Source organism: Diospyros lotus, chromosome 14, assembly GCF_014633365.1.
Source record: "Diospyros lotus cultivar Yz01 chromosome 14, ASM1463336v1, whole genome shotgun sequence".
Lineage (NCBI taxonomy): Eukaryota > Viridiplantae > Streptophyta > Magnoliopsida > Ericales > Ebenaceae > Diospyros > Diospyros lotus.
This window is the reverse complement of record NC_068351.1, coordinates 12,678,785-12,703,776: the sequence shown is the minus strand read 5'-3', so window position 1 is coordinate 12,703,776 and position 24,992 is coordinate 12,678,785. Positions and strand designations below refer to the sequence as shown.

The 24,992-nt window shown below is 36.6% G+C and overlaps 3 protein-coding genes across 3 annotated transcripts; all 3 read left to right on the top strand.

The window, feature by feature from the left end:
* Positions 1-20,963, top strand: LOC127790103 (homogentisate solanesyltransferase, chloroplastic). Its single transcript, XM_052319390.1, has 10 exons — positions 1-358; positions 2,225-2,346; positions 2,650-2,796; positions 3,140-3,365; positions 16,562-16,635; positions 16,993-17,085; positions 17,500-17,617; positions 17,781-17,843; positions 18,899-18,931; positions 20,718-20,963. The coding sequence occupies exons 1-10, from the start codon at positions 140-142 to the stop codon at positions 20,790-20,792; spliced, it is 1,170 nt and encodes a 389-aa protein (XP_052175350.1). The 5' UTR covers positions 1-139; the 3' UTR covers positions 20,793-20,963.
* LOC127790104 (uncharacterized) lies at positions 5,167-9,112 on the top strand. The gene is made up of 2 exons (XM_052319391.1): positions 5,167-8,664; positions 8,994-9,112. The coding sequence occupies exons 1-2, from the start codon at positions 8,061-8,063 to the stop codon at positions 9,026-9,028; spliced, it is 639 nt and encodes a 212-aa protein (XP_052175351.1). The 5' UTR covers positions 5,167-8,060; the 3' UTR covers positions 9,029-9,112.
* A 934-nt stretch (positions 20,964-21,897) lies between the features above and the next one.
* Positions 21,898-23,368, top strand: LOC127789745 (NADPH-dependent aldehyde reductase-like protein, chloroplastic). The gene is made up of 2 exons (XM_052318702.1): positions 21,898-22,259; positions 22,703-23,368. The coding sequence occupies exons 1-2, from the start codon at positions 22,002-22,004 to the stop codon at positions 23,252-23,254; spliced, it is 810 nt and encodes a 269-aa protein (XP_052174662.1). The 5' UTR covers positions 21,898-22,001; the 3' UTR covers positions 23,255-23,368.
* The last annotated feature ends 1,624 nt before the right edge of the window (positions 23,369-24,992 follow it).

The window sequence follows — 24,992 nt, the reverse complement described above, 5'->3', positions numbered from 1 at the left end:
CTCTCCACGTCCCTCGTCCAAGCACAGGCTTAAAAGGGATGGAAGAATTCTGTATATGCGTTGAGCGGCCATCACTCTTCACTGATTATCCATGGAATAGTTCCAAAACCTCTCTCCCCCTCTCTCTCGTTCGCTGAGGATGGAGCTCTCGCTCTCAACCTGCTCTTCCGTTCGAATTTCAGCTAAATCTCCTCCTGGAAGGTCTCGTGGCTACACAAGAATTCCCACTAAGCCTGCTTACCTGTCTTCCGATTTCTTGCCCAAATGCTCCGACTTCTTCCCTTCACCTGGACTGTACGCTCCCAGAAGATGCAGAACGGCTACTTCAAAGAGGCAACAGAAGCGTATTTCCATCTGGGTATGTCTAACTACTTCAGTTTTTGTTGGCACCTGAAAATTTTATATCATTTTGTGGGAATTTTGTTGGGTGGTATTACACTCATTCGGCAAGTGGTCAAGCTTGTTTTGAATAATTCAATTTCAATCATTAATCAGTTGAATATGTTTCTTCAGCTGGGTAGTTTCATTTATTCTCTTCACCTATCTTATACTTCTTGTCCTTTCCAGTTGCCTTTATGCAATGGGTACTTCTATCTGTAAGCGGATTGCATATTTTTATGATGATTTATTGAATGGACCAATCGAATTGCTAATCAACTGGTTGATTCTGGGGTCATTGTCTGACCCGGCCTCTGCATTTCTTCTCCTAAATCAAACTACAGGCTGTTACTACTCCCAACCAATCATGCATTTGCAATGCTCATCTAGAGATTCTGAACCAATGATAAGCAGCTCACCTTGCTATTTGACCTGTTTATAGAATTTGTTTTGTAGCCCCCTTCCACGCCCGCTTTGTCGCTTTATTTAGGTGGGGAACTGGTATTTTGGCTAACTCACAAACTGTTTGACCGACTTGAATAGAGTGATGACAAAGCCTTGTAGGACTATAAATATAATCTTTTGAAGGTTCTCAAGAGGAGAAAAAAAAAATTGTGTTTGGTATTTTGGGTGTGAAAAACATTCAGAAGTTTTTGGGAAACGCCTTGTGGGCTTAGGGTATTTCTTGTTCTGCAGGATTCTAGAGGGGTGACAGAATATCCTCTCAATTTACGCGAGTGGGGAATACAAGAAATTATGGGGTTTTTGGGTTGGTATTAACTCAAGAGAACTTACAATTTTCTTGTGTTGTATTTTGTTCTGGCAAGGTAAAGAAATGGTATCTCTCTGCGAACATAGGGAAATAAGTATCAAACTGGGTAAATCTTGTGTGCACATATTTTTCTGGATTTGTATTTGTGTTCTGCTAACTGGTATCAGAATGAGATTCAGTTAAAATTCAACATGCACGTTGAATAGTTTCGCGCACTCCATAGTTGAGAAGTTTGAATGAAGGTAATTGATATCGTGAACACTTTGTAGATGATCTTGTACAACATGGAAACACAACATTTTATGTTTACTTAAGTGCCTAGACTCAAAACTAATTGTAAGTCGTAAAATTTAAATCAAATGAAACTTGCTTCCCAAGTATTTTGGATTGATTGTTTGGTTTCATGTCAGTTTTACTCAATCCTATCTTCTAGGCTACACATAAAACTTCATGTTTATTTACAAAAAAAATGTCATTATCTTAAATGAAAATCAGTAATAAATTGATTTTAGTATCCTGACTTCAACGCCATCTAGTGGGATTAGGGTTTCTGATTGTTGTTGTAACTTAGCTTGTTGTTCTAATTTAAACTTGTAATTTCTCTTGTTGGCACTACTGAGATTTTGTTTTGAAAATTTAATTCCTCAAGATTGAATATATTAATAGCAACCATGAAAAACAAATGAGTATAATATTGAACTATTATAATTATGCAGTATGGGTATAGAGTGTACACCATAAACCCTGCCTCAGGTGAAAGTTAACAGAAATGTGTTAGCTGGGAAGACTTTGACAGCTAGCCATCATAGAACTTCAGATCAGGCTGATTGACAAGCCTAGTCTAGTTTCTATACAATTATCTTTCAACTTGTTATCAAAATGCTGCATAGAACATAGAAATATTGTCTCTTGCATAAAATCTTAGATGCTGCCCACTTCTTTTAGCTACAATCATTTCTTGCCAGTGCTGTGTTTCCTTTTACATGATTTAATATGGTTGATGTATTAGCTGACATGGTCTTTTGAGTAAAAAGATTTAATTTATGGCATTTATGTAAAAGTGGGTCCTTCCAGGCCTGTGCACAAGTTGGTGCAGCTGGATCTGATCCAGTTCCGAAGAAGGTTTTTGAGTTCAAAAATGCATTCTGGAGATTTTTAAGGCCCCACACCATACGTGGAACAACACTAGGGTCAATGTAAGTAATTGTCCATGCTAATGGTTTACTTCTAATTGTTTTTTGTTTAGTTATTGAGCTATTATTATTTTGGTTGAGGGTGAGCCTTGCGTAGTAATGGTAGTTGCTTTGTTGCTCCATTGTGACTACAAGGTCTCAGGTTTGACTTGTGAAATAACCTCAACGTAAGGTAAGCCTGCATAAAAAAATGACCCTCCCCCAACCCTTACAAAGTGGGGAGCGTACCTCGTGCACTAGGGATGCCTTAATTTGTTCAATTGAATTACTTCCATATTGACTATTCTATCTTCTTTGCTGTTGCAGTTCTTTAGTAGCAAGAGCTCTGATTGAGAACACAAATCTGATAAGATGGTCATTATTGTTTAAGGCCTTTGCTGGTCTTCTTGCTCTAATTTGTGGAAATGGATATATTGTTGGCATCAATCAGATATATGATATTGGAATTGACAAGTAAGTTATAACACTATGTCTTGATTGCTTTTCTGACTATACCTTAGTACTTGGAAAATCTTGAATAGTACCCTTAAGTAAGATATGAATTTCCATGAAATTTCATTCATCTAGATACAGAGATGGTTCCTTTGGTATCTGAAGGATTGGTGGTTTAATGAAATGGGATGTTCTTAATGTACTTCATTCAAAAGGGTTTCCCACTTGCCATTTACCTATTTATTGAACTCACATTCAATATTTTTTTTTCCAATACCACTTAATGCCTCCACCTAGTGGATTGAGGCTTGCTATTATTGTTGCTGTAATACTGCAAATGAATGCTCTTCTATTCCAATTGCAGGGTAAACAAACCTTATTTACCCATAGCAGCTGGAGATCTTTCAGTTAAGTCTGCATGGTTCTTAGTGTTGCTGTTTGCAGTGGCTGGCCTTTTGATTGTTGCAATGAACTTCGGACAATTTATCACTGGCCTATACAGTCTTGGTCTATTTCTTGGAACCATCTATTCTGTTCCCCCATTTCGAATGAAAAGGTTTCCTGTTGTAGCATTTCTTATTATAGCCACGGTATTTTTCTGATCTCCCCACCTCTTTTTTCTTCTTCATTATAGTGTATTGTCTTCATTTGTCTTCTTCTCTGCCAATACAGTGTGTGACAACTCTTGGAGTTTGGATAATGCTTTATCAATTGGTCTACCATCTTCAGACTCCATTTGAAGTATGAAATGGATTAAAACAATCATGAAGAAAGAGACAAAATCATCAATATTGCATGGAAAAAGCAAAAACATGGGGTGAATCTTCATAAATAGATTGCTTGAAAAACATTCTTCTTCGTGATATTAAAATATCTACCATCTTTCTTTCTTTTAAAGCAAATAATATCTTCATACCAGAAACAAAAAGAACAAGAATCGCAAGCCTTAATCTCCCACTAGGTGGGTATCTTTCAAATTATATAAAAAAATTGAGAAGAAATTTCTTAGTCATGTACCTATTAATGATTTTTAGCAGTAGGTAGTGCACAGAAATTTTAGTAGTAAACCTATTCATGATTTTTCATCATAAGTAGTGGACATATTTCTGAAATCTTTTTTATTGGCCAATTGAATAAGAAAGATTGAAGTTTCTCATCCTAAATCAAGGAGAAAGCACGAGAACCTTAACAAGGTTGTAGTGTTAATTGCTAAGCAATAGACAACTAGTCTAGTGATACAATGATTTTTAAATGCTTATGTGGAGAACTCCAAACATAACTAAGTAATAAACAACTCCAGCTAGCACTGTCCGCCACTAGTTTTGTCCCCATCGTTGGCCATCCTCACGTGCATCGTTAAGATTGTGTGGTCGGTCTTGTCAGTGGCCAGTCATCCTCACCGGTGTCGTGACCCTAGAGTTTCAACAGAGAATTAGAGCCAATTTTTGGAAGAATTAGGGTAGAATTGGAGAAAGAGAGGGAAAAATGGGAGAGAAGAGAGGAAGAATTAGAGAGAATAAGAAAGGAAAAGATAGGAAGAGAAGCCAAGGGAAAGAGGATATAGGACTGAGAGGGAGGGAGAATTTGGGAGAGAATAGAACAAATGTTTCAATTGATATTTTCTGGATAACCCCAACTACAACAGCCTAATATAGCTACTACAAATTACAAGATAACTACCTAACCACCTAACTGCCCCACAACTGTTTAACTCCTACCTAACAACCTACTATTATTTGTTACAACTATAGCTAACAACCTAATCCCACTGTTACAAGCCCCTAACCATACTGTAGAGTCCTGACAACCAGTTGCCAGTCGCCTCGCCAGTTACCGCCACCCAGTCAGATTGTTGGTTGTCAGTCATCCTCACTGGATTTGAGTCGCTGTTGCTATAACCAACCAGCCTTGATCGAGCAACTAGTTTGATCGAGCTTGTCATCCTATCAAGCCAAATATGTTGACCCATATCTAACCCAAATTGGACTCAAATCCTGTTGTCTTGTGAAATATCCTCATCATTGTCTATCTTTCACGCATCTTAGATCTTATCTCCATCCATGGCAGCCAAGGTCAACGATACCCCAGTCACTGAGATCCTAGTCACTGTCAATGTCTCACATTTTACTAGGACACCTATTATTACCATAGAAAAACTAAATTGCCATAATTGCTCCACTTCGTCTTTCATTATAGATATCTAGTTTGTTGGTCAAAGACTCGAGGATCACTTGACCAAGATGGTTGTTGATATTCCTACGAACCATCAACCAACATCGAAGAAAGTGGATGCCCAATTATTATGCTTTTTGTGGCAGACAACTGAACCCACCTTAATGCTTATTTTTTCCCCTTTTCGTGCATGCAGTGCCCTCTGGAATCATGCCCGTGAGTTGTATATGAGTGACATAACTCGTATATACGATATTCTTAGTGCACAATTTCGTTTGCAACATAACAAGTCAGACATGACGACATATTTGGGTAAGTTTCAGGCAACGATTATTGAATTCAATGAGCTTATGCCATTTGATGCAGATATCAAAAAACAACAAGAGTAGTGGGATCGAATGTTTACCATTCTCTGCCTTCGAGGTGTTTTTTTAGAGCTTGAGCAGATTCTAGGTAATACTTATCTTTCGCCCTTGACGAAGGTCTTTGCTAGATTACTTAGCACTTTATCCTCTGCTATTGATCGTGGTGGTTCAGTCCCTGGAGAATAGTATGCCCTTGCCACAACTCAAACTAGATCTCGTTCTAATCATGGAGGTAATGGAGGGGGCCGTTGTAGTGGTCTTCGTGGTCAATCTCAGTCCCAATGTACCTATTGTAATCGTATTAGCCACACCAGGGAGACTTGTTACGACTTTCATGGTTGCCCACCTCACACGACCAATACAACTCAAGTTGTTAGTGATTGTTTAGAGATCTAGGATTCTACCAATAGTGCCTGTGATAATACCAGTGGCTCCCCTTCAATGACTATCTTAGAAGGAGAGTATGCTCAATTCCTTCAATTCCATGTTGCACAACAAGCTACTTTATCTGTTGCATTGTTTGCCCACACTAGTAATCCCATAGTTTGTTTTGCCCAATCCTCTTCTCTTGGCCCATGGATTTTTGATTTAGGTGCTACTAATCACATATCTGGTAATAATTCTTTGTTCTCTCATATCCATAGCTTGGGGTCTTTACATATTGTTACACTGGTTGATGGTTCACAAGCCTCAATCATGGGTATCAAGAGTGTAAAACCCCTTCCTACATTGCCCTTGTCAACTATTTTACATTTATCACAATGTCCCTTAAATTTACTTTTTGTTAGACAACTTACTTGCAACCTAGACTACTCTATAACCCTTTTGTCTGATTTTGTATTTGTCTACTATTGGAGGATCGAACAGACGATTGGCATGGGGTGTGAGTATCGAGGATTATACCACTCGTCTCCAACCCACTTGTGATTTACACTACTACTACTTACATTGCTACAGGTTCATTGTTATCTAAGGCACCCATCTTTGGTCAATTTGAAGCATATGGTACCATATTTGTCCAATCTTTCATCATTAGAGTGTGAGCCATGTCAACTTGGGAAACACAGTTGTAGTCCGTTTCCCAATTGAGTCAATCAATGTGCCAACCCTGCTTTCTTACTTGTTCATTTTGATGTTTGGGAACTTAGTCGTATCTCTTCAAAACAAGGGTTTCATTATTTTGGTACCTTTATTGGTGATTTTTCACACACACTACTTGGGTATATGTAATGAAAAATCGATTCGAGTTATTTTCCATCTTCACTATTTTTTGTGTTGAAATTTCCACCTAATTTACTTTGACCATTTGTACTAATTCGTAATGATAATGTACTTGAATACCTATTGCCCATTTCAATCTTACATGTCATCTAAAGGGATTCTTCACCAAACTTCTTGCCTTGGCGCCCCCCCCCCCCCCCCAACAAAATAAGGTTGTTGAACGGAAGAATCATTATCTCATTGAGACTGGATGCACACTTCTTCTGCAGATACATGTTCCCCTTCAATATTAGGCTGATGTTGTTTTGACAAGATGTGATAAAATATATTATCTATTCTCCTTATTTATCTTGTATTTTATCTATCTTGTACTTTATCTTTATCTTATTTCTTTCTTGATTAGGTTTATTTGTATTTTTCTTTGTTGTAATCTAGTCCTATAAAATATGAATGTAATCTCTAAAATCTAGGAGAATTCTGAGGAAACTCTTGTATAAATATTTTTCATTCATATCAATAAAATACACGGGAATACGGCTTCCCTTCCTCCTTTTCTACATTACATGGTATCAGAGCCTCGTTAATAGGCTAATACAGTAAACCCTAGTGCCTTCATTGCACAGCTTCAAGTGCCTTCATTGCACCGTCATTGTTCATAGTCACTGTTCACGTAGAAACGCTTCTGTCTGGTCACTGCCTTCCAGCACCGCCACCACTATTAGGTTTGCTGTCATTAGATCGGCCGACCACTGGAGAACCATTGCCATCGGAGTCCACACGCACCCCCACGTGCCTCCCCACGCGTCGCTGTCAGTTCGCTTCCGACTCCACACGTCGGCGCGTGAAGGAGCATCTATAGCCCTTTCACCTTCGGCTGCTCTAGATCTGATCTCTAGCGTCTCTCTAGCCCATCCCTGGTGTCAAAATCTTCCTTTGCTGAGTGCTTCCATTGCTGTCAGTTCGCTTCTTCCATTGCTGGTTTCAAACTGCCGATGCTATTGCTGTCTTATTTTTCTTTCTACCGATATTGTTGCTGAGTCTTCACCATGACAGACATTTCTGAGACAAAGAATGGTGCTTCATCTGACATGCCAATGGGGAGTTTGTCTAACAGTGACCTTCCAGGGTTACATCAGTCTTATAGGCTTGATGGAAGGAACTACTTACAATGGGCGCAGCTTGTGCGAACTTTCTTGAAAGGAAGAGGAAAGATGGCCCATCTGACTGAGCCTAGTCCAGATGCTAAAGACCCTAATTTTGCTGCATGGAAAGTAGAGGATTCCTTGATAATGTCTTGGCTGCGGGGCTCAATGCACCTTGAGGTAAGTAAAAATTGCATGTTCTTGTCTACGGCTAAGGAGATTTGGGACACTACAAAGCATACTTATTCTAAAGTGCAAGATGCCTTGGTTATTTTTGATATCAAGATAAAAATAAGTGGTACTAAATAGGGTTCTCTAACTGTCACCGAATACTATAATAAAAAATGGATATTGGCTTGAGTTGGATCATTATCAAGATATCAAGATGAAATGTAGTGAAGATGTAGCCACCATAACTGCAATATTTGAAAGAGATAGGGTAGTTGAATTTTTAGTAGACCTTAATGCTGATTTTGATCAAGTAAGGGTGCAGGTCCTTGGGAAAGACAAAATTCCTTCTTTAAATGAAGTCTTTACTATTGTTCGTAGTGAGGAGTATAGGAGAATAGCTATGCTAAATGAGACTTCTCTTGAGGGATCTGCAATGGCAATTAACAAGAAAGATGCTTCTTGGTTTAGGTCACAACAAGGTGAGAATGTTTTTAATCCTAAAGCTCAAAATAAAGATGGTTTATGGTGTTCTTTTTGTAAGAAACCCAGGCATACCAGGGAGACCTGTTTTAGACTCCATGGGAAAGAAGCGATGCTAAATAAGGTAGGAGGAATGGAGAATCTTCAGAATTTTCAACCCCGACGGCAAATTCAAGCCTATCAAGCTACCAAAGAGGAAGAGACTGCATTGGAGAAGACAGATTCAGTTACAACCGATTCATCTATCATGACCGAACAACTTAATGCTGAAGAAATCAGCAAGCTTAAAAGCTTCCTAAAGACTATTCAAGGTGATTCTTGTTCCATGGCCCAAACAGGTATTTGCTTGAATTCTAAATCTAGTATTGCCTCACATACTATTAGGAATAATCTATGGATTCTGGATTCGGGGGCTACTGATCATATGGCCTTTGATATAAATGTCTTTGATTCCTATACCCTACTAAGTAGCTCCAAAAAAATAACGGTGGCCAATGGTAATACAATTCCTATAACTAGACATGGTTATGTAAATCTTAATTTCTCATTGCCTATGCAACATGTTCTTCATGTCCCAAATCTTTCTAGCAACTTGATTTCTATTCATAAGCTAACCAATGATCTAAATTGTTGTGTTGTCTTTTTCCCAAACAAATGTGAATTTCAGGCACTGGACACGGGGAAGAAGATTGGAGTTGGTGAGGAATGGAATGGGTTGTATTTTCTGAAGACATGCAATGCTGATCTTAAGGGGGAGAAACCTTCAGCCTACTCTTCTCAGTCAGCTTCAGCTTCTTTGATTCCTATTCAACCAGCTGTTTCGATTCATGATTTTTGGCTTCAACATTGTTGTTTAGGGCACCCTGCCATTAGTACTATGCAATCTATGTTTCCAACTATGCTTAGAAATTTAGATATTTCTAATCTTCATTGTGATGTGTGTAAACTTTCTAAACATCATAGAGTTTCATATCCTGTGAGTAACAATTTATTTTCTCTTCCATTTACTTTGATTCATTCGGATGTGTGGGGACCATCTAAAATTCTTAATTTTTCTGGGGCTAGGTGATTTATTACCTTTATTGATGATTGTACAAGAACAACTTGGGTTTATCTCTTAAAGAATAAGGTTGCTATTAGTTCTATCTTGTCTATTTTCTATAAGATGATATCTACTCAATTTGGGTCTCAAATTAAAAAATTCCGAATTGATAATGCAAGAGACTACTTCAATCATCACTTGCATAACTTCTTCTAGCAAAAAGGTATAATTCATGAGTCTTCATGTGTTGATACTCCTCAACAGAATGGTGTAGCAGAAAGAAAAATGAGACATTTGCTCAATGTTACTGGAGCTCTCTTACTACATCATTCTGTCCCTAAGTCTTTCTGGGGGGAGGCAGTTTTGACTGCTGCCTACCTAATTAACCAAGTTCCTTCTACTCTTCTAAAACACCAAAGCCCAATTCAATGCTTGTCCTCCTATTTTCCAGCAATGTTTTCTCATACTCCTCTTCCTTTGAGAGTCTTTGGTTGTGTTGCTTTTGTCCATGTATCCAAACATCATAGGGATAAATTGGACCCTCAAGCCCTCAAATGTGTGTTTCTTGGTTATTCACCCACTCAAAAAGGGTACAAGTGTTATCACCCTACTACTAAAAAATTTTATGTGACCAAAGATGTTACTTTTGTTGAAAATAAGTCATTCTTTGGTCCTCCTAGTGCTGATATTCAAGATACACACATATCTTAGGCTGATATAAATAATGATCTTCCCATTTTGGAAACCTCTCATGATTTGCAGATTCATGCTCCATCTAACTCTTTCTTAGATGAACAGAACCAGCCGAAACCTCCAGAAGAATAGCTGCCATCCACTCCAATTCGATTCAAAGGATCTCCCAATGTCTTTAAGAGGAGAACACAGCAACAGCAGCCCATTCCAGAACCTCTTCCAGCTCTAGTTTCCTCTCCTAATCCAGGTAATGAAACCTCACGTTGTTGTCCCTCTGATTCTTAGCCCAATTCTGCCACATCTAATTCGCTACCTGCATCAATTATTAATGATATTGATCTACCAATTGCCCTTCGCAAAGGGAGCAGAAGCTGCACCCAACACCCTTTGGCCAATTATATGTCCTATCATCGCTTATCTCCAAATCATAAGGCTTTTTTGACTTCCTTAGACACAATTCCTATTCCTAAGACAGTTAATGAGGCTTTCCAAGATCAGAATTGGGTTCAAGCAATGCAGGAGGAGATGAGGGCCTTAGAAAAAAATCAGACATGGGACATTGTCCCTAAGCCAAAGGGAGTTAAGCCCGTAGGCTGCCAGTGGGTTTTTAACCTCAAATATAATGCAGATGGGTCCCTAGAAAGGTATAAGGCAAGGCTAGTTGTTAAGGGATACACACAAACTTATGGTATTGATGACCTAGAAACTTTTGCTCTTGTAGCCAAAATGTCAACTATGCGTATCCTATTAGCCCTGGCAGCTCACTATGGCTAGAAGTTGCACCAATTTGATGTAAAGAATGCTTTCTTGCATGGAGATTTAGAGGAAGAGGTGTTCATGGAACCCCCTCCCGGCTTTGATAAAGGGTTGTTCGGACAGATATGCAAATTAAGGAAAGCTCTTTATGGCCTTAAACAATCTCTTCGAGCCTGGTTTGATCGTTTTTCTAAAGCCATGAGGCATATGGGTTATTCTCAAAGTAGGGGTGATCATACTCTTTTCTTTAAGCATTCTTGTGGGGGAATGGTACTAGCTCTTTTGATTTATGTGGATGATATTATTGTCACTGGAAATGATTGTGAGGAGCAGGTACAACTTAAGGATAATCTGTCCAGGACTTTTGAAATTAAAGATCTTGGCATTTTGAAGTATTTTTTGGGTATAGAGGTAGCTTATTCCAAAGCAGGTATCTTCTTATCTCAAAGAAAATATATTCTTGATCTATTGCATGAGACAAGTTTGCTAGGTGGTAAAGGTGCAAGTACTCCGGTGGAATTTAATGTTAAACTATGTGATCAAGGTCAATCGGTGGATAAAGAGAGGTATCAATGATTGGTCGGCAGACTAATCTACTTATCTCACACCAGAGCAGATATTGCCTTCGTAGTAAGTTTGGTTAGTTAGTTCATGCATTGTCCTACAGAAGATCATATGCAAGTTGTACGAAGAATTCTATGCTATTTAAAGACAACTCCAGGTAAAGGAATCTTATTTAAAGCTGGGACAGATTTGGATATTACAGGATACACTGATGTAGACTATGGAGGGTCTTTGGTTGATAGACGTTCTACCATAGGTTATTGTGTCTTCTTAGGTGGAAAATTGGTTTCTTGGAGGAGTAAAAAGCAAGGGGTAGTAGCGCGATCAAGTGCTGAAACTGAATTTTTGGCACTAGCAATGGGTCTATGTGAGTTGCTGTGGTTGCGAATTATTTTGGAAGATTTGAGGATTTTCAGCCATGGGCCAATCAAGTTGTGTTGTGATAATAAGTCAGCTATAAGTATAGCACATAATCCTGTGCAACATGATCAGACCAAACATGTGGAGATAGATAAACATTTTATTAAGGAAAAATTGGAAGCTGGTTTGATTTGCATTCCATATGTGTCTTCGAAAGAATAGCTGGCTGATTGTTTGACCAAAGGGCTGCCTCCTAAACGGTTTGAAGACTTGGTGTGCAAGCTAGGGATGGTTGATATCCATTCCCCAGCTTGAGGGGGAGTGATAAAATATATTCTCTATTCTCCTTATTTATCTTGTACTTTATCTTTATCTTATTTCTTTCTTGATTAGGTTTATTTATATTTTTCTTTGTTGTAATCTAGTCCTGTAAAATAGGAATGTAATCTCTAAAATCTAGGAGAATTCTTAGGAAACTCTTGTATAAATATTTTTCATTCATATCAATAAAATACCGCTTCCCTTCCTCCTTTTCTACAAGATGTTATCTCAATAATCGGATTCCATCCTCTATCCTTGTAGACCAAGTCCCTCATTCTATCCTTTTTCCTTCGTTTGACTTATATTCTCTTCCACCATGTATATTTGGGTGCACTTGTTTTATCAGTTTGCTCCTAACCTTGATAAAATGTCTACTTAGTCTCTCAAATGTGTTTTCCTTACTTATTCTCGTCTTCAAAAAGGATTCGATGCTATTCCCTTGAGTTGTCTCGACATTTTATCTCTACTAATTTCACCTTCTTTGAGTCCACCCTTACTTCCCTTAGTCCACTACATTGTCTGGGTCAGTGTTCGTTAGTTTACCATTGCCTATTCCCCTATTTGATCTCTTATCTCCATCTTCCTCATCCTCTCAACTTGATCACCCAGATCTTCAAACATACTAGCGTCATCCTCATCTTGTGGACCCACCACGTAGAGCCAATAGTAGATGCATCCATGGAGATTGTAACTAATCTTAATGGACCATTGCCTTCACCCTCTATGTTGATTAGTTTGCCCTCTCCTGGTTCTTATCTTGATCTTGACTTGCCCATTGCCCTTTGTAAAGGTACTTGTCGTTGTATTACCTAGCATCCCATCTCAAACTTTGTTAGTTATCATTCATTGTCCCCTGGGTATCATGTCTTTGTTTCTTTTTTGTCTTTGATTTCTTTTTCTAACAATGTTACAGAGGCTCTTTCTCATCCTAGGTAGCGCAATGCAATGGTTGAAGAAATGTTTGCCTTACATTCTAATGGGACTTGGGACTTAGTGCCTTTTCCTCAGAGTAAGTCCACTATTGGTTGTTGCTAGATTTATCCTATCAAGGTTGGACCCGACAACTGTGTTGTTTGTCTCTAAGGCTTGACTCGTTGCTAAAGGTTACACTTAAATTTTTGAACTTGACTATGGGTATACCTTTTCTTGTGTGGCCAAAATCTCATTTGTTTGGTTGTTCCTGTCTTTGGTTGTTATGTACAACTGGCCTCTCCATCAACTTGATATCAAGAATTCATTTCTTCACAATGACTTACAAGATAAGGTTTATATGGAGCAATTGCCTGGCTTTGTTGCTTAGGGGGAGTCTAGACAGCTAAGTTGTCTACAAAAATCCTTTAATGGCCTTAAACAATCTCCTCGGGCTTATTTTAGAAGGTTTAGTTCAATTGTCATGAGGGTTTGGTTAAGTTAGAGTGGAGTTGATCATTTAGTTTTTTTTTCACTCTAAATCTGGTCATCACATTCTTTTGTTGGTGTATGTGGACGACATTGTTATTACTGGGGATGATGATGTGGGCATAATTGAGTTAACGCATCTCTAAAAGCACTTTCAAACCAAGGATTTGGATCACTTGAAATTTTTTTGGGTATTAAAGTGGCATGATCAAAGACTAGTATCTATATCTCCCAAAGAAAATATGCGTTGGATATGCTTAAAGAAACAGCGATGCTAGGATGCAAGCTATTAGATGCTCCTATAGATCCAAATATCAAGTTATTATCAAGACAGGGGGAGCCTATTTTTAACCCTGGGCGCTATCATTGGTTAGTTGTCAAACTTAACTACTTTACAGTCACTCATCTTGATATTTCATTTGTTGTTAGTATAGTAAGTCAATTTCTGGATTTTCCTTGTGACAGCCACTGGGATGTAGTAATCTGCATCCTTTGGTAAATTAAAGGTGCCCTTGGTCGTGGTATATTGTATAAAGATCATGCACATAGTCAGATTGTGGGATAAACTGACGCTGATTGGACATGCTCTTCTAGTGACAAGCAGTCCACATTTGTATATTGTTTATTTGTTGGTGGCAACCTCATTTCTTGAAAAATAAGAAACAAAGCGTTGTTGCCAGATCTAGCGCAAAAGCTAAATATAGAACTATGACCCTAACAATGTGTGAGTTGATATGATTGAAACAACTAGTTGGGGAGTTGGGAGTAATTTAGATCAAGTCTATGCAGTTAATGTTCGACAATCAAGCTACTTTCATGGAACATAGGGTCAGAGGCAATATGCATATTGCCTCTGACCCTATGTTCCATGAAAGAATCACACATTGAAATTGACTGTCACTTTATTAGAGAAAAGTTGCTTTATGGAGATATTATCACAACATTTTTGGGTTCTCACGACCAGTTAGCTAATCTGTTCACTGTCTCTTAGAGGTCCTTGTGTGAGCTACATATGTACCAAACTAGGCATATTCAACATCTATGCTCCACCTTGAGGGGGTGTGTATATGATTTGTTTATAGTATTTCTACAGTACAATAACCGTATATTTTGTTAAGATATGATTTGAATATAGTGTCTTTACATTATAGTAATCATGTATCTTGAGATATATAGAATAGATATAGGATATAGAGAATATATGTAGGATATTTCCTTTTTTAGTAGTCTAAGTTCATGTATATAAATTTTCAGGAAAAAAAGTTCATGTATATAAAGACTATGCACACCATTCAATGGTAAAAGGGAAAAAATACATTGGATGATCTATCACAAAATCCATATGGGATGTGACATTCTCCCCTAGCCAACACTGGATGATCTTGTCATGCTAGCTCCCACATTTCCAAGGAATAGAGGGGCCTAGCTTGGCTTGAGTCTACCTTGACTCCGAATCTCCAATAGAGCCAACAATGATTGATAATAGAGGAATGACACTCATCTTACTCTAATACCATTTTTTCATGAGCTCACATCCTAAAAGCAATTGTTGCTAGGTGTGGCTCACCTAGGAATATAATACCCATGCAACCTTCCATCTCTAATTGATGTGAGTCGTGACACAAAGCTGTTAATGCTGATCAATTAAGAAACCATTAAACTGATGTAATGCATTATTAATAAATCATTATGTCTGTCAGCTGGGGAGAAAGAGGGTTCAGTGCCATGAGATAAGAGATGGATAAATAGATAAAGCAACATGTTGGAAGGGTGGAAAGTGTGGGAGATGGGGTCAGCATTAAGAGAAAATGCATCTACTACTGGAAGACCACCATGTATATGATTTTGAAGGGCTTGATTCACATGCATCATTTTGGTGCAAATATCTTATCACTACAATTGTACATCATTACACTGGCCTTCCACAGGAGTGTGCTGGAGTCATCATAGCTAGCTGGCATTCCTCAAAGATGCTGTGATAGAATTTGTCATGTCCTGTCTGTCATGCTGTTGGAGCAACTTCAATCTTCTTCATTGTTGGCGATATCCTGTCTGTCATGTCATGTCCTGTCTGGCATTCCTCAAGTTAGAACATCAAATTCATACCTTATTAATCTTAATCCTAAGCAAAATTGTTCTTGAATTCATTATTATTATCATATTGTTTACTAGTCTTTATGAAAATCTTGAGTTCACAGTGTTACAAGAAAAAAAAAAAAAAAACACACATATACCTAATTGAATCATGAATTGGCATGCATATTTGAAATATGTTACACTTCCACACCATAAAAATGAATTCAAAACTTTGTGTATTTTTTTTCCTTAAATTTTTTTTTGCACAGGGGACTCCCTTTGAAAGTTTTCTTTCGAAGAGAGAAGTAAGATATAATTAACTGAAATCTTGTGACAGTGGAGATGACAATATATGGGAAGAAAGGGTGCTAATATTTGAAGGATGTGTTTTTATATGATTAATTTGAAGAGAAGTTGGATTCATTTTTTTTATGTTTAAATGTTCAAATAAATTGACCTTAGAAGTGCCTTAGACTCTAGTGGTTATCCATACAAGGGCACCACAGTTTTACCTTACTTTAGAGCATGTAACCGCTGACCTACCATGCTTCTGATCCTGCTGCACGTAGTGGAATGACTATATTGTAGGTAAAATAGTCAACGAATGAGTTTCCTTTTCTTGTAGAACCAGGGACCATGCTATTTAAAGAAGGTAATTAACCAAAAATTTATTCCATCACCAGCAAAACTTGATTCATGAATAAAGTACTAGCTGTCAGTGATGTTCCTAGCAGTCTTACAAAAAAATGAACAGCTAAATTTTGTCTGTGGCATTCTGATGTCTGTGACGAATTACCATGCACAAGTAATTATCATATATGGGAATATGGCAATATTCTTGAAAGCCTAGAGCTCTGCTAATTTTAACTGTTGTTGGATTTTTGGATTGGAAGAATAGTTATATTGATAACATAGCTGCAATAATGCATTAACTGTGCCTTTGGTAAATAATAATTGGTCAGCTTTCTGTTCATGTGCCTGCACTAAACATGTGATGTAAAGTTTGACATAGTTAACCTCCACAGGTCCGAGGTTTCCTTCTTAATTTTGGTGTATATTATGCCACAAGAGCTGCCCTGGGTCTCACTTTTGAGTGGAGGTGAGTTGCCACTTACTAGTTCTTGGTTCATGCTGGCTTTTGTACCTTTGAGAAAGAAGACATATTGAAAAGTTAAACTCACACTAGCACACAGAAAAGTGGAATTATATCTTGGGGTTCAATAATGCCTCTGTGTATTACTTTCTACCATTTCTATTGCTAGACCACCTCCAGGATGTGAATGATGTTGAAGTAATACTTCTACTTTGTGCTTCTTTAATACAACCTGGAATATGCTTGTCAGTTCCATTTGAAGTACCTATTCTTGTGTTGCTGGAAGGCATGCTGTTTTAATTTTTCACTTATCCACTATGTTAAGAATTTTTCTCATTTGCCTGCTATTAAATTCTACTGCAGCTTACCCGTGGCTTTCATCACAACTTTTGTAACATTGTTTGCTCTGGTCATTGCCATAACTAAAGATCTTCCAGATGTAGAGGGGGATAGAAAGTAAGCTGCCAGGCCTATTTTCACAAAATTTCTGCTGCTTAATTATTTCTGTGGATTCTTTTTTTTTTTTAACTCTTAATCAAGTGTTAATACTTTTTCTCTCTTCTATATATTTGTTTTGAGGACATGTATTAATTAACACTCAAATTAAACTGAATTAAATATAGAATGACATTCTAACTATATTTCTGCCAACGTTTTTCTTAGAAGACTTGAGTTACTATATTTAGTCACCCATTCCTTGAATATTTGCTTCTTACATATTCAAACCTAACACTAAATACAGTGTTAAGGCTAAACTAATTTACTTGCCTATTCCTTGATTATATGCTTTCCTCTTATTAACTAAGACTATCATACTGAAGTATTGCTGAATTCTTTTTTTGCTTTGTTGTTTATATAACTTTTTCCTAGGTTTCAAATATCTACTTTGGCAACAAAACTTGGTGTTAGAAACATTGCATTCCTTGGTTCTGGCCTTTTGTTGTTAAACTATATTGGTGCTGTGGTAGCAGCGGTGTTCATGCCACAGGTGAGTATATCTTTCTGGAGTTATACTTACTAATTCTTTCCTGGTTTATTTTTGACATAAAATGCATGTTTTTACTAGCATAAGATGAGCATTTTTTTTTTAAATATTTAAATGTTGCTGTAACAACTGCTCCTCATCTATATCTTGTTTGCATGAATTGCAGGTTTTCAAACGCAACGTAATGATACCTGCACATGCCATCTTGGCATTGTGTTTAATTTTCCAGGTTTACTTCAAATTCTAACTTTTCTCACCATAATTACTAACATGAAGCTTCCTGATAATTTTTTGTTGGCTTTTATGTTGTCTTAATTTCATAGAAAAATGTATGTCCACTTTTTGTATGAATATGCTATTGTTATATATAAATATATATTAATATTATCTAATAATAATAACATTGGTAGTTTCTTGTGATTTTTGAAGTGGTTGTTATGAAAGTCGACTTTTAGAGAGTGGAAGTCGACTGTCATTGAATAGGAGTCAATTGTCTGAAAATGGTTCTCGGTCGGATCGACTATGTATAAAATGCTCTCGGCTAGGTCAACTAAAGCTATGTTGAAGTCAACTCTTGCTTCTCTGGGAGTCGTCTCCTGCACACTGGAAGTCGACTTTCACTACAGAAAGTCGACTCCCAATCCAAACGTTTGAGTTATAACGTTCCAAATTTGCAATAGTTTAATATGGTTTTTAAATTTTAAAGTCATGTCTTTAATTTGAAGTGTTGTGACCTTTCCAAAGGACAAGTCTATTTTCAAAAGACATGATCTTTCAATAGGTTGTGTTCTTTTGTTTATGTGTCTATTGGTAAGCACTCTTTTGTTGTCTATAAATAGTTTGGACAATGGGGGTGTAAAGTGTGTGAAAATATCAACACTTCTTCATTCTTTTGCTGTCAGCCATCTCTATATTTACTCTCAATTGTTGGGTTTGAGTTCTTGGTGGTAGAAAAAATCAAAAAGTGCAATTTTGATTTCTTAAGTTAGGCATTGTATCATGGGGTTAGAATTTCCATAAACCATTGCACCTAGTGGGGAAATTACTATCCTAAAGATAGTTTCCTGGAAATGCCTTGCCTAATACATTCCTCTCCTTATTTTTCATTTTGTCTTTCCTCAGTTGTATTCTATCATTTTTCTTATATTACTACAACAGCTGTACCTTCTCCTAGTCTTGGGATCATATCTATCTCAAAGTTTGTCTTTGATATTTACTTTTATTATGATAGTCTCTCTTCTAGATGGGTTATATCACCTAATGTTTCATTTCATGTTGTTTCAGGCATGGTTTTTGGAAAAAGCAAATTATACCAAGGTACCATCTGTTTCTACTTCTATGAATTGTTTTAGTAATATCTTGAAATTTGGTAAATTTGGTGGTTCATATTGCCCCCTTACTAATAAGTCTCTACTCTCTAGTTCAATATGTGACAGCATTTGAAGCACTTCATGAACATTAGTGCTGTTATATGTTGTTTTCAGGGAAGATTTATGTACTGCTCTTGTTCTTGGTCCATTTTAATTCTCATTATTCTTGCCATTACTGTAACCATTACTCCCAGGGTTAGATTATGGCACCTACCTGTGACTTTGTACCACCATTGAGGCGAGCTCTTTGGCTTTGCAAAGCTCTATAGCTTTCAAGTTGCTCCATAGTTATTGAAAGAATCCCATCTTGCGAATTATTGAAAACTTTTGACACTGCCCAAACTCTTGTCTAACTAATTAGTTCAACCACACACCTGTTGTTTACGAAACATATCACAAATCAGCATATAAATGGAGGGAAGTAAAGAATCATGCATGATTTGTCATGCTAGGAAACCCTGTTGCATAAACTCAACAGTGTGAAAACCTTAACTCTGATATGAGGACCAACCAAGACCAAGCACTGAAAAAAAAATGGTTGATAGATGCACAATTTCAACCATTACTTAACTCTGATATGAGGACCAACCAAGACCAATCACTGAAAAAAAATGGTTGATAGATGTACAATTTCATCCATTAGCCAAATTGAACTTTCAACTTTTGTCTAGTATCTATCCGTGTTGAGATGACCTCAATGGAGTGGTGCCAAGTCACTTGGAGAGTTGGAGTAATGGCAAAGTCTTGGAGGACCATAGACATAGTCTTTTGGAGGTTCTCATGAGGGGGAGAAAGGTTTTTGACTGCTGATTATTTTTGGGCGTGAAGCGCATTTAAGGGCTTTGGGAAACTCCTTGTGAGCTTCTTGTATTTCTTGTTCTCTAGGAATTCTGGAGGGGTGCGAAAGTATCCTTTCAGTTTGTGTGAGTGGGTATACAAGAAATTGTGCATTTTTGGGTTTGGATGAACTCAAGAGAAAGTTACAATTTTCTGGTATTTGTTCTCACATAGAGAACACTTGGCATCTCTCCGTGGACAGAATTAAGTGTTGGACCACATAAATCTTGCGTGCACTTATTTTTTTCCTGGATTTTGTATTATTGTGGAAATTGCAAAAGCTAACCATGTCTCAATTTTTTTTTTTTTTTTTAGCCACTTTTCTAGAAAAATGTTTTCAGTCACTCAAACAAATTAATTACACTCTATAGTCACTTTACCAGTTTGTCAACTAATTTTGCAAGTCCGTCATTTTTTTTTAAGTTTTAATCTAGCTAGTTTTGAGCATGTCACATTTCCAGTTAAGTACAGTTTTTGAAAAAAAATGAAAAGAAAATGACTATAGAGTGTAGTTAATTTGTTTGAGTGATTATAGAATGTAATTAGTTTGTTTGAGTGGCTGAAAATGTTTTTTTATTTTAAAAATGGTGAAAAACGATTGTGTGCATTTATTTTGTGTTAGTTATGAATTCTTTATGATGTGCCAGGGGTTTCCTCCCAACAATTTGAGATGTTGACATACTGTTATTGCCTGGTATCTTCCATAGTCTAGGTCATAATAATTCTCGAATCAAGTTCTTAAAGTTCCCTAAGTTCTCACCATGCATCTTTGATTTCATCAAGCTCCATCTGTAAATCACTGGAAGAAAAAGATAAGATAAGAAAAGAAAAACAAAGAAAAGAACATACAAATATGCTTTTGTGCGTCTCATAATTCTTTCCCTTCCATGTTTCAGGAAGCAATCTCAGAGTTTTATCGGTTCATATGGAATCTCTTCTATTGTGAGTATATCATGTTCCCTTTCATCTAACAAAGTATGAAATCCAGAAAAATGTTAGCCAGAGTGTAAAGGTATTTCTTGTGCCTGTCTGTCTGCGTCTGTCTGTCTGTCTTGTAAAGATGAATTGCTGCTTGTACTTCAACCAGACATTTTTCATTAACACAAAAGTATCTTAATAGAGTTTTAAGGACTGTTTCTTCAGTTCCTCTGGCTCTGGCCTCTGGGTGAATGTCATGCCATGCAATGCAACATGAAATGGTGGATTCTCTGTACCTGTTGGTTGGTTGGTTGGTTGGTTTTATTACCTTCTCATCTGTATTCATTTCATCAATCGGTGTTCAATTTTTTTTATTTTTTTTAATGAAAGTCTCTTCCGACTTCCATTCAAGAGAAGTGGCCCTATGATTATGACTTTCAACAATAATTTTTCTATTCGTATTTAAAAACTAAGAAGCTTGAGAAGCGAACCACACTGTAAATTTGTTTTAGAAATTATTTTCATTAATATTTTGAGAACCAACCAACAAAAGAACTTGCTTATTTATTAAGAAATTAAAAATATTAATAAGGTTTTGGTCAAAAAAGATTGTTTGCTAGGTAATTAAACAAAAACAAATGGACATAATTGTTTTTAATCCTTTTATATATAAAAAAAGTATTTTAATCTCATCAAATAAATTAATTATACTGTATAGTCACTCAAATAAATTAATTACATTGTTCAGTCATTTTTTTATGTCAATTTCGATTGTAATTGCGAGGATAACATATTAAGATAAATTTAAATTAAAAATTATGTGAAAGAATCAAAATTGAAAGTTCACTCTAATCGTATTTAATTACTTAATGATATTACATTGATAAAAGTGATTATAAAGTATAAATAATTTATTTAAAGGAGTAAAAATATTTATTTTAAAAAATTAAAAAAAATAAAATTACACTATAAAATGTAATTAATTTATTTTATTTAATTTTTTATTTAAAAAAGTTGTTAACTTTTGCAATTTCCACATTAATTGGGGCGGCTCTTTCTCTGTCTGCTTGTTTACGTATACGCTGACCTCCTCCTCTGCTCTGCCACTGCATATAATGATAAATTAAATGGTATAAATATTATAAATTAAATCAACTCGCCATCATTGAAGTCGATCACCTCTCTCTCTCTCTCTCTCTCTCTCTCTCTCTCACACGCGCGCGCGCAACATCTCCGAAAGTTACGGGCTCTCCCTCTTCACCATGGCCGGAGAAATAGCCGACGTCCAGCCGTCCAATTCCCTTCCTCTGGACGGCCAGGTGGCCATAGTCACCGGCGGCTCTCGCGGCATCGGCCGGGCCATTACTCTCCACCTCCGAGCCCTCGGCGCCAGGGTTGTGATCAACTACAGCTCCAGCTCCAACCACGCGGATCTCCTCGCCTCCGAGCTCAACTCCGCGGCCGGTTCGTCCGGGTCCGTGGCGATTCCAGTTCGGGCTGACGTCTCGGAACCGGATCAGGTGCTGCTCTGAAGCTCTCTTCAAATCCTATTAATAGTCCACAATCAAAATATAAGATAAAAATGTGTTTGTGAAATAAAAATATGGGTAGGAATAAGAAAGCTTAATTCTATTAGATTAGATGTTAAGTGTATAATTAATAAAACTACTAGTTTTCAGTATAGTTTGTTGAAAGCTTGCATCTTATTGCTCTAAGCGTAAGCGATGATGCTTTCAAGTTGCTTATCTTATCTATAGACGACTCCATGAATAGTGATCAATTATTTAAAATTATGATGATTTCAAGCTTTTTTCAATTTTATTAATTAAGTTAGGAGATGGGTTTGTGGTTGGTTGCATTCCCTCCCGTTAATAAAAAAGCCTTCCTGCTAATGCTAATAGTAGAGAGAATTATGATTTTTTTACCCACTCCAATTCGTTCTTCAATTATAATTCTGTCACAGGTGAAGGCTCTGTTTGAGCGGGCCGAGGAAGAATTCGGGTGCCAGCCCCATATCCTGGTGAACTGCGCCGGAGTTCTAGACCCAAAATACCCCGCGTTGGCCAACACGACGGTGGAGGACTGGGACAGAACGTTCGCCGTCAACACCAGAGGCGCGTTCCTGTGCAGCCGGGAGGCGGCTAACCGCCTCAGGCGGGGCGGCGGCGGGAGAATCATCACCATATCGTCGTCGCTCGTCGGGAGCCTGCTGCCGGGATACGCGGCTTACGCGGCGTCCAAGGCGGCGGCGGAGACGATGACGAAGATCGTGGCGAAGGAGTTGAAGGGCACGGGGATCACGGCCAACTGCGTTGCGCCGGGTCCGGTGGCGTCGGAGCTGTTCTTTGCCGGGAAGACGGAGGAGATGGTGCAGAGGTTCGTGGATGCCTGCCCTCTGGGTCGGCTGGGCCAGGCCGGCGATGTGTCTCAGGTCGTCGGATTCTTGGCCGGAGATGCCGGCGAGTGGATAAATGGTCAAGTCATTCGGGTCAACGGTGGATCTGTTGTTGTTTGAGTGGTCTACGAGTTTCATGGAAACGAAAATAAATAAATTGTCTCCATTTATGTTGACTAATACTATTTATTTATGTAGATTCGATCTTTTAGTTTATATAAATAATATTATTAATTTATGATTCTACAAATAATATTATTTAATTTAATTTATAATTTATGTTGTTATTTGTGTTAGATAACATAAAAATAATTAAGAAGACATGGACAAGTCCTTATAAGTTCGTATTGAGCAACAGTATATCGTCAGACGGGAATAACATATTAGCCCTATTCTATTATATAAGTAAATAAAATAATTTGATGTTATAATAAACTTATCAAATATAGTTGATTTTTAAAATAAATACCCTTCTATCATTTAAAATCTTTTATTTATGAAAAATTATACAAGATGTTTAGAATAATTATAAAAATTATCTTTAATATTTGAAAAATACATTAAATATCCTTGAAATTTAATGCTAGTCACAATTTTTTATGTCATTAGTTGATCCTCTTTAAATTTTTAAAAAATAATTAAGATCTCTTTATATTTAAATACATTATATATTTTTTCATTTTTTTGTTGAGTTTTTGTTCATGGTGTTTGTTCAATGAAGATGATGGAAATTGCATTCATTGTAGATCTACATGAATGATTGAATATAACGTCAATAATGAACCCTTGAGATTTATTTTTTTTTTAATATATATTTCTCTTTTTCATTAGGAACGACTAAAATTAGGGTTAAATTAAAATAATTAAATCGAATCAAAGCGAATGAAATTGACATTTTGGTTTGGTTTGATTTGTAGACCGATTTAGTTCAATTTCTAAAATTTGATTTTTTCAATTATTTTACTTCGATTTAATTTCCTTATTGAAAAAAATCAAAATAAATGAATTGACTAAAATATCAAAAACTGTCATTTTTGAAGAAATTATTCTTAATTGAGTAATATCGTATCTAGTCGAGTAACTAAATGTTTTAATCAATTAATAATTATTGGACCATAGTATTAATCAACTTAGAGAAACTTTTTAATCAAATAATATTTTTAAGTTGAAATTTGCTCACAAATGTTAATCAAGTAAAAATTATTGTTAATTGAGTAATATTTTTAAACTGAAATCTGCTCATAAAACTTAATTAAATAAAAATTATTCTTAATTGAATAATATTTTTTATTTAAGTAACACTTATTATTTATATTTTTTTTAATTTAAATAACTATTCAACCAATTTGATTTAATTTTCGAAAAAGGTTGAATCCGTACCCTCTTGGGTGTAGTAGCCTTCAGGTAGCATTGAAGATTGGTCGTTACAGCGATGGTCAGGAATATGCTCTCTTTCTCACCAACTCCCTTCTCACTAACTCCCTGCTATATAAGGCTTGTGAGCCATATAAGTATAACCTAGTGATCGAGACCGTAAACGTATTGGTCCTACAGTACCATAAATTCGCTGTGCCATTGAATTCTGTGATTTAATCCCCTTACAGAAATTTTAGAACTGAACTGTGAAACCCTCACGAGGGATTTCACCTTTTGATATTTTAATTTTATCGCAATATGTTTTTCATTTAGATATTTAAATTTTTTATTATTTTAAAATATTCTTAAATTTATAATTTTGAGTCAATTACCCCCTAGAATTTTTTTATTATTTTAAGTATACTCCTTAAACCATGTAATTTAGGTCAACTACACAACTTAACAAATTTGTTGAGAATAATAATTCAATGATGTAATTAAA